The following is a 9,913-nucleotide window of genomic DNA, read 5'->3' as shown; positions in this document are numbered from 1 at the left end:
GGCTGAAAAATTTATTAAATTTTTAGTAACTTATAAGCATTTCAATAATTAGATTTAAAAGATCACTATTAACTGTAACAAGGTGAGAATCGTCGAGTCTGGAGTTATAGGATGATGCAATGGAACCTTCTTCCTCCATGTCCGAAAGAGATGTTTGTGTCTCCCACATCTCGTTAATGTACCACAAACCGTTCACCAACAGTCGTTCGTTAAAAGTTCTACTTACTGTACCTTTATCCTCGTTGTCTAAAACAACGTCGACGATACTATTTTTCTGCAAAGAAATTAGCCGAATTACACATATGCAGCTTGAAAATTTCATAATCAGCTCAAATTCTCACTTTATTTAACGAATAACATTTTTCCTTCATCGTTTTCTCCCATGCCATTCTCCGGATTTTTGATTTTTCTTTTCTCATCTGGAAATTAACTATTTAGAAATAGGCTCATTGCTTCTCTAAAAATCGTTTATAAAAACTCACCTGGTCTTTGTAATATTCTCCAAAGTTGTTCACTATGATTGGAATAGGCATGGCTATCACGAGCACTCCACAGATGCAACAGAGACTTCCAACTAGTTTACCCCAAGGAGTTTGTGGATAAATGTCACCGTAACCAACCGTTGTCATAGTTATGGCTGCCCACCAAAATGTTTCTGGAATGCTAAGAAACTTAGTTCCATGGAAATCCTTTTCAGCAAAATATGCCAAACTTGAAAATATTAAAATTCCGATGGAGATGAAACTGACTAGTAGGCCTAATTCTTTGTAACTTCTATGCATGGTGTAGCCTAAAGATTGAAGTCCTATAGAATGCCGGGCAAGTTTTAAAATTCTAAAAATTCTCATTATTCTGAAAATTTGAACAAGTCGTTTAATATTGTTGAACTGTTCTTGACCTTTGTACTTTTCTTCTGAAAGAAACAAACTGACGTAATACGGCAACATCGCCAACAGATCAATCAGATTTAATGGACCTTTCAGAAATTTACTCTTTTCAGGTGCGGCCCAAAGCCGTGTAACGTATTCGATTGTAAACCAACATATACAAGCTGCCTCAACCTGTGAAATATGCATTTTTATTTTCGATTTTGTAAAGAAAATTGTACATCTTATCGATTCCAGCATAATGTCAAACAAACGTACCCTCACTAAATGTTCATTTTCGGTATGATTTTCACCCTGAAAGTATGGCACCGTGTTTAAAGTTAGTGCTACTGTTGACAGTAATATAAAGAAAACAGATACCATTGCCACAACCTGAAATAAATAACCAATCTTTATAATTTATTATGATATTTTAAAACAAATATAGATAAATATTTGCTGCCATTTCTGATGTAAGTGAAGAGATCAATATAAATATAATCAAATAGGACTGATAATTTATAGCTTTTTAATGCTCTTGATCCGGAGGCATTAAGTTTGCTCCTAACCAAATCGCAATCATATAGATGGCAACGGTGATAGTATTATACGATATATATATATATATGTATATATATATATATATATTGTATAATATTATATATGTATACACACACACATATATATATATATATATATATATATATATTTATATATATATATAGTTATTTATTCATTCATTTGTTAATTTTTTCATTTGTTAGACATATTTGATATTGTTCTTCATTTACGATCACAACTTTTTACTTCGAATAATAGAATCTGATTATAGAATAGGGAAACATTGAATGTTGAAAAGTAAATTAATCTAATGCGACGTTACAACCTCACATGGAATGTGGATAGGGTATTTCAAAATTGTCAACAGGGAAACTTAATTATGATTGAATGCTTGCGTTGCGTTGTTAAAATTGGTTGGTTAGGTCGAATCTAAACTCATCTATTCAAATCTTTTTCGAAACTAACTAAACTAACGCTAATTCAAAGTTAGAGTTAATTTAAAAAAAACTTTTAGAATAACAAATGACTTTATAGATATTGTTAAATTAATTTATATGAGTTATCATATATAACACATATATTAAATCATTTTTAATTACATAGTTATTAGAATATTTTAAAAATTGATTAACTCTTGCAGCTTTTGAAAACTTAGGCTTTTCCATTATGTTCCAAATTCTTTTCTTGTAACTTTCATAAATATCACAAAATTTGTTTCTGCAGCTGGTGTTGTTAACTTGATTCGAGTCGATGTGATCATTTTGGTGATGTTGTTCATCTACACTGGCGTCACCACCATTGTCGTCGTCATCGTTGTTAGAAAGATATTCATTTTCTTTTTTACAATCATCAAACACCTGCTCCCTTCTTTGAAAGTATCTACATTAGTTAAACAAGAGACTTATTTAATTACGTTTCATTTTACACGGGTCGTTAATTACAATGAGATGAGCAAATTGAAACATTTTTCTTTTTTAATTTTAAGTATAAAAGGCATTAAAATTTTTAATTCATATTATCTACTATTTGAAGGTTTAAAACAAGAACAATGATTAAAAATTTTAAATTCAAGTGTTTCTTCCTACTAAATTAAACGATAATAAAAATTAGTTTTAAAACTGACTTTTGTTGACAGCAAGACTCCAAATACAACTCATCAATGCCCCAATATGCGAGGTCCTCTGCAAATGCAAGTATACAACTTTCATCGGCTATCAAATGTAACTTGCCAGTTCTGTAGAAATTGACAATAACATCAAAAGATTTTGGGTGTCTGTCGAAAAAGAATTCAGTTTCGCCTTTGCTTAGGTTGAAGTCATCACAAAGATCTTTGATTTGTTTGATGGTGGTGCATCTACAAAGTTTGCCCAATCTGGCGTGTGGGAGGCGGCCTAAGCAAGCCCACGAAATTTTATGTTTCTCGCCTCCGACGTTCACTGTGACGTACCCCGACGGAGGCTGTTGTTGATGAAGTGGCGATTGTTGCGGCGATGATCGAGATTTTCGTCGATGGCGATGCGATTGTTGCGATGGCAGATGAAAGGATGATTGCTGGCTGAATTGAGAAAATTCATTTAAAGGTAACGATTGTGAAAGTTGATGCATGTATGCTGGATGTGAATCAAGTTGACGACCAGATTTTAAAGTTGTCATGTGTTGCAGGACTTGAGACAAAAGCACTGAAGGTGACGTCATCTTTCGAGGCTGCTGATGATGACGAAGATGATGATGATGATGCAGATGTGGCGAGGTTAATACTGGCTGGTTTATCCATCTGACTTCTTGTTGAGATTTATTGGAATCAACTTTATCACAAAAATTTGTTATCGGAGTTGCAGGCGAATCTTTCGAGCTGATTTGTGGCAGTGAACCGTGCTGGCTGCTGTGCATCACGTTGCAATGACATCTCTTTCGCGGTGGTAGCGCTTCTAATGTGTCCGGCCGAGTCGCCAAGAAACTCGTGCTACTGGACGAGATGTGATGTACGTGTATAACTTATGTTTAAATTTACGTATTCACTCATTATTCATTTATATACATTATTTAGTTTAATCGTTTGTGAGGCAAATTAATGTAGCCATTAATATTAATGCACGCAGGGTTGAACATCTAACCTAATTAAAAAACATAATGTGTAAAAAATAAGGTAGTGCTCGGTATCTTCGATGAGATAAGAGTAATCAACGATTGGGCACACACATAATGTTGCCGCATTGACTGATAATTTATTACTGCTTATCTTCACCGCCGGCCGGCCTGCTAATGTAATGAACCAACAAATATGCTAGGAATTAATATTTCCTATATTGCTCATTTCTGTTTGCCTTACGTGCGCGCTCTTTTCCGCCTCATAAAAAACTTATAAATAAATTACATCAATGTTTTAGATTTGATAAGGTGTGTGTGTACTAAAAATACGTGTGTGTACGCATGTGCGTCAACATTAAGAAAATTCGCTACTTTAATTTATGTATCACAAAGTTTGTGTCTCTGTTGATTCTGTTTAGTAATGCAATCATTGCGTGAGCGTTGTTTAAAAAAACAAGATGTAGAATATGAAATATAAACTGTCTGTCAGCGACGATTGGGAGGGAAGAGGAGCGATGCAATTATTGCAACTTGCTTCATTATGCATACGCAATTTCTATGCTATCATTCGCTATCAACCTCACACATGATCTAAACCTTTGTGTGTGTGTATATATTATATATATACAAGCGTGTGTAGGTGTAGATGTGTGCATATGTATGTGCAGTTGTACGCTTGTGCATGAGAGCTAAATAAACAGAAGCTTCGTGAGTATCAGAACATTAATTGCGATTCATGGTCCTCTAATATGTGGTAGCTGTTGTTGTAGCACCTAGGCAAACATTGACTGAGTGGTCGGTTGGTTGGTTGGTTGGTTATGACGTGTGCACACCTGGAAACGTCTGCTGTGGGCGAACGTGCAATTCATTACCCTGCTACATTTTCCTGCTGCATTACATTTAATCAATCAATCAGATAGATACATTTATACCGCGTGCATATCAATAATTCAATGGCGCTCTAGCTAAACAAGCAAATTAAAGTGTCTCCAACTAGATAAATAAAAACAACACATTTATGCACTGCATTAGATTTACACCTCATTAGAATGACATAAAATAGGACAAACGTAAGGCTCAAATTTGAATGAAATTCTTATGCTCCAAAACAAAATATCTAAATTTGCCTTTCAATATTTAGAAAAAAAATTACGGATTTCACGAAATATTTTATTGGAGAGTTTAATAGGACAGTTAATTGTTAATAAAGTTTTCTAAATTCGTCCTGCACACACCGCGTAAGACTACGGGAGTACGAAAGACATTTGAGCGCCAACCCCAGTTGCCGTTTGGAAATTGATTCAAAACATTCAAAACTGAACAAACTTTAATTGAAAACATCGACAGCGTGAGGAAATTTAAAGAAACGTTTTAAAACTGTTACCTCGATATTATTTATTTTTATTGATGTTGAAATATTTTTTCATTTCGTTAAAAAATTGTTTATAAAATTGCGTTTATTATTTATAAAGGCCATTTTTCATAAGAGGTTTGCAAGACTACAACTGCTCATTTTATGTTTCAAGTGAAAGTGAGCATATCCGCACCACGAAACAAGCGCACAACGTACAACCTCCAAACATGCCGTTGAACCGTAAAAATTAATAGTTATGTAAAATATATGTTATTTTGATTTGTCATGTTCACTGATGCAAAGGAATTTTTGAAAGGATTAACAGCTCTTATTAAAGCAATTTTGTATATGCTACAGACAGATAAATCTGCAGTGTGTTGAAATAAATATCGGTGAGGTCTGACTGAATCAATGTAACCAAAAGGTAATGGAAATCAATAGAAATGATGTTGTGTGCGTGTGCGTGCGTGCGCGTGTGTTAACATGGTTGTAATGTTTGCGAAAGCGTATGACTTTATTTTGATCACATGTGAGCGTATGTTGTTAAATATAAACTTATAAACTTTACCGACTATGATGTTTGCGCATGGCGAGGTAGTTGCTGCAATGAAGAATGCATTTGTTGTAATTGTTGTTGTTGATGTTATAATTTCCACCAACAAGATTTTGTCGGTTTATTATTAATCCGTTTTTTCATTGTGCCCAATTCCCTAATCCGATTGCGAATTTTAAATTTTTATAGTATGGGTGAACCTCTCTTTTTTCATCATTTTCGTGATAAACAGCATATTTCTTATTTTTGGCGACTGTTTTGCTATAAACAAGTGGCCGTTAATAAAAATGAAAAATTAATCTATCGTCTCACTTTCAATATTTATATCCAAATAAAATGTTTCAATAATTCCCACTCGCTAGTCAGACAACTCTGAACCGCATTGCATCCACGCAAATGTTTGATCGCATGTTGAAGTATGGCACTGCATCATTCAAAAACTTAAGCAATAAGAATCAATGAAGTGATACACAATTAAAAAATAAAATTACCTAACAAATATTTATTCCAACAAAAGATAATTTTTTCGACATTGTCTGAAAAGTTTCATAAATTAGTTAACGTAACGCAACGATGAACAAACAAGCTCTGATGAGTAAAGAAATTAATTTTAGGCTTGCTTAAATGCTCACATCAGAGATGCACATTTACAATCACACCTTTGAATTTGCAACCTTATGAACAAAAAGCCCAAAGCAAACAATCAATAAGAATGATGCATGTTAACATTAAATGGCAATTAAGTTTTCGGCCATTCTGAGAGTTGTTATTGACGATCTGACGAAAAATTTATCATCAGTTATCTGATTTAGTCATCTGCGTCGTACCGGTTATGGTTAAACATTTTCATTTTGTAATATTTTTTTATAAATTAGTTACTGTTAATTGGTGAAAATCAAATTATCGTTCATGAAATGTTGTCAAATTAAATTTCATGTGACAGATTCCACATTGCCATTTATAAATTGGCAATGCATCTACTGAAAATTTCAAAGTTATATTTATAGACCTCATACTCGGACAACATTGGGTAGGTAAGTATTCGTACTCCATCCAACCTCTGAGGAATATCTTAGAGAGAATAATAATAATAATAATAATAATAATAATAATAATAATAATAATTGTTCCATAAAAAATGCATAACAAAATTAACCAATCAGCAAATTCGGTTGAATGAGTAATGCGTGTTAAGATAAGAAGGACGAAGATGAAAGTTCCCGCGGAGATACGATACCGATGAGATCTCATAAATTGTCTACCAAATGCTCACTGGATTAAAAAATTATAAAACAACTTGTTTCGAAAGACAAAATAATTCAGTTTTGTAATGATGAATAAAAGTTAATGATGAGACGTTGGATTTTAAATTTTTAAGCTAGAAGAATGGGCCCTTGAATTAAAATTTTGAAAATTGCATGCTAAGTTAAATAGCATCAGTTTCTCAGCATGAGAGTTTTGGTTACAGCAGTCAGCATCCATAACAGCAGAAATAAATTCGAAATGATAAAAAATTTAACAGGCAGAAAAAATAAACAGATAGGGTGTACAAAACTAAGAGAAAGTAAAATAGTTGTAATGGAAAGTAGAAATAAGTTTAAATCATAAATGCGTCATCGTCTTTAGGAAAGTATTACAAATCAATTTTACAAACCTAACACTAATTAAATTTATACGAGGTATATTGAAACGTTCACAGAAAATGTCAAATCAAATTTATAATTTAATACAATCAGATTAAAATGTCAAACCAACGTTTTAATACATTCAGATTAACTCTGTACAAACATTTAAGAAAAATTTTTCAAATTCGAGATTTATTGAAAAATATTTCAACAAGTTGTTTCATCTATTAAACAACTTTCGATTTTTTTCTCTGTACATTCTTTCGGCAGCTGCAAACAGAGCTTACAAGTTTTTTCTTCAAATTTCCACTTTTGCATGTAAATTATTTCAAGTGTTCGTTTAATGTATACATTTTTTTAAACGACCATCATTTACAAAAATATTTGAAAATAAGTTATAAAATGAGTGAAAAATTTGGCGTAAACCCAAACTTTAAAAAAAAAATGAAAAAATTTGTGAAGACAAAATTCAAGAAATTTTAAACATAATAAAAAACATCATAGAGTTAAACCACAACAACAACAATAACAACAACAACAACGACGACGACGACAACAACAACGACAACAACAACAACAACAACAAATCGAACGTTTTGTCTCAACGAAAATGTCAGTGTATTTGCTCCAATCAACTTTTGAATGTTCGTACTTACTTACGCACCCAGCATAATTTTATTTTGCTCTCAATAATTACAACGGTAATTATTTTAACGTGAACTTAAATGAAGCAAAATCTTCCAATACGGTACGAGGTATGACTATGCGACTAAAAAACATATCCAATATGAAATAAAAATACATGGGAATAAGTGCATATGCTTGATATGTTGTTTTAGTAGGTTTTCTTGATGTAGGTAGGTCTTTCTTCTACAATGCTTCTACCGACTTATAAAATACACTTGCTTGATCTTAACTTAACTAAATGAAATGTGCATACGTATAACTGTTGGCTAAATAATACAATATACCAATTTAAAAATATAATTTAAAATCTGTCTCACTACTTTTCACTCACTCCTTTTCACTCACTCACTCACTCTTCTTCATTCTATCACTTTTTCTTCCTTTCCCTCGTTATATATATATATATATATATATATATATATATATATAAACAAGAAAATATTGAATACCAATAGCGTATTTGATGTAAAACACGCAGAACGCACACATAATAAGATTTATATCAAATAAGTAAATAACATATGTTACAATGTGCGTTCTATCAAACGTATGACGTTAAACACACTATACATATATTCATATACATATGTATATATATTATGTATATATTTATATATATACATATATATATAAATATTTGTATTTATATATTTATATGAGCTTATTTTCATTTAACGATAAAAAATTGACGAAAGTTTGTAAACAAATGCCTGAAAAATGATGGAAATAGATCAGAGCATGGAAAACATGGAAAACATTGACTACAAGAGGCGTTGCATATGATGTTTACTAATTTTTAACCATTAATTAACCATTAGTATACAATATGTGCTAATAACAATATATTGGCCTCGAATATAAAGCATTGTGTAGATACAATTGCACACATCATATAATCTTTTTGTCATCTTATTTTTATACATTTGTACACATAATAAACCTATGCCACTATATTTGCTCTGTGTGGTATGGTCGCTCGTATTATGTAAAGTTTCATCGAGCCATGATCAAATTGAGTTTTTTAGAATTTAACCACACACACGCGATCATATGAGACTGCTAGACAGGGTAATGATTTACTCTTACTCTCAATAGTAATGCTATGACCGACTCTTCATCAAAATCCGTATTTCTCTATTAAGTAGTTTGAATGAAACATCAGAGAATCAGAACTTCACCAACACAGATCGTGTGAGGAAAGATTCAAAAGAGAAAATCTTAGATAGCAGAACATTCAGGTAAACGACTTAGACATCGAACAATAATATGATAATTCATGATGCATATTTGTATATATGCAATTTATCATGGACTGCCCACGCATGCAAGTTTTTATATATTTCATAATTTATAATTATATAAGCTTTTATATAAATGCGTACACTATTTATTATAGATTTACATCTGAATTTAATTTTACTATTCATTCGAAAATATTTTTATAGCGTCAAGCTTGAAAACATGAAAAAAATTGATGCATTGTAAGTATATTCTAAATCTAATCCAATAATAAATTAAGACCAACGAAACAAATGTGTAGTGTAGACATTGTCAAGTAAGTGAATTTTGGTTGCAACTATTATACGGGCATTTCCTATTTAATTTTTAGAATCGTTTGAAAATTAATTTTCATAAAATTTAATTTACTGAAGTTGTTTTAAAAATATTAAGAACAAAAGAAGCAGCATTGACTAATGACTACAATTTTAAATTTTGACGACGCCTACTCACTTTGTCTGATCTTCAATCATATCATCCAGACCAACCCTTCAACTAACTAACTAACATAGTCGGTCATTTTTCTGCCTCACGGCCGAGAAAATTTTGCGAAACTTGTACACAACAACTTCAACAAACGGCAGAATTATTACACATTATTGTTATTGTTATTATTTTTTTGACGATGAAGAAGAGGAGGAAGAGGAGGAAGATGATGATCTTCTGATTCATACACAACACAAAACAGCGCACATATCTTCTAGTACTTCGTAGATAGCATAGCTTTACTATAAATATTATTTGTACAAGTATGCCATATGTAGTGCGCCTTTCAACGCGCCAGTCTGCTTCATACAAATATATATTAACTTTAAATAAATATATATATATATATAATTATATATATATATATATATATATATATATGCATACATACATACATACACACACACACACACAC

The 9,913-nt window shown here is 31.8% G+C and overlaps 1 protein-coding gene across 1 annotated transcript; it reads right to left on the bottom strand.

Moving 5' to 3' along the window:
* Window positions 1-446: 446 nt before the first annotated feature.
* HELRODRAFT_66677 (hypothetical protein) lies at window positions 447-3,032 on the bottom strand (the record flags this gene model as incomplete). Its single annotated transcript, XM_009024203.1, has 5 exons — window positions 447-1,061; window positions 1,146-1,259; window positions 2,060-2,163; window positions 2,221-2,306; window positions 2,551-3,032. The coding sequence occupies 5 exons, from the start codon at window positions 3,030-3,032 to the stop codon at window positions 447-449; spliced, it is 1,401 nt and encodes a 466-aa protein (XP_009022451.1).
* Between the last annotated feature and the right edge of the window lie 6,881 nt (window positions 3,033-9,913).

This window comes from Helobdella robusta (assembly GCF_000326865.2).
Source record: "Helobdella robusta unplaced genomic scaffold HELROscaffold_4, whole genome shotgun sequence".
Lineage (NCBI taxonomy): Eukaryota > Metazoa > Annelida > Clitellata > Rhynchobdellida > Glossiphoniidae > Helobdella > Helobdella robusta.
This window is presented reverse-complemented; position numbering and strand designations above follow the sequence as displayed.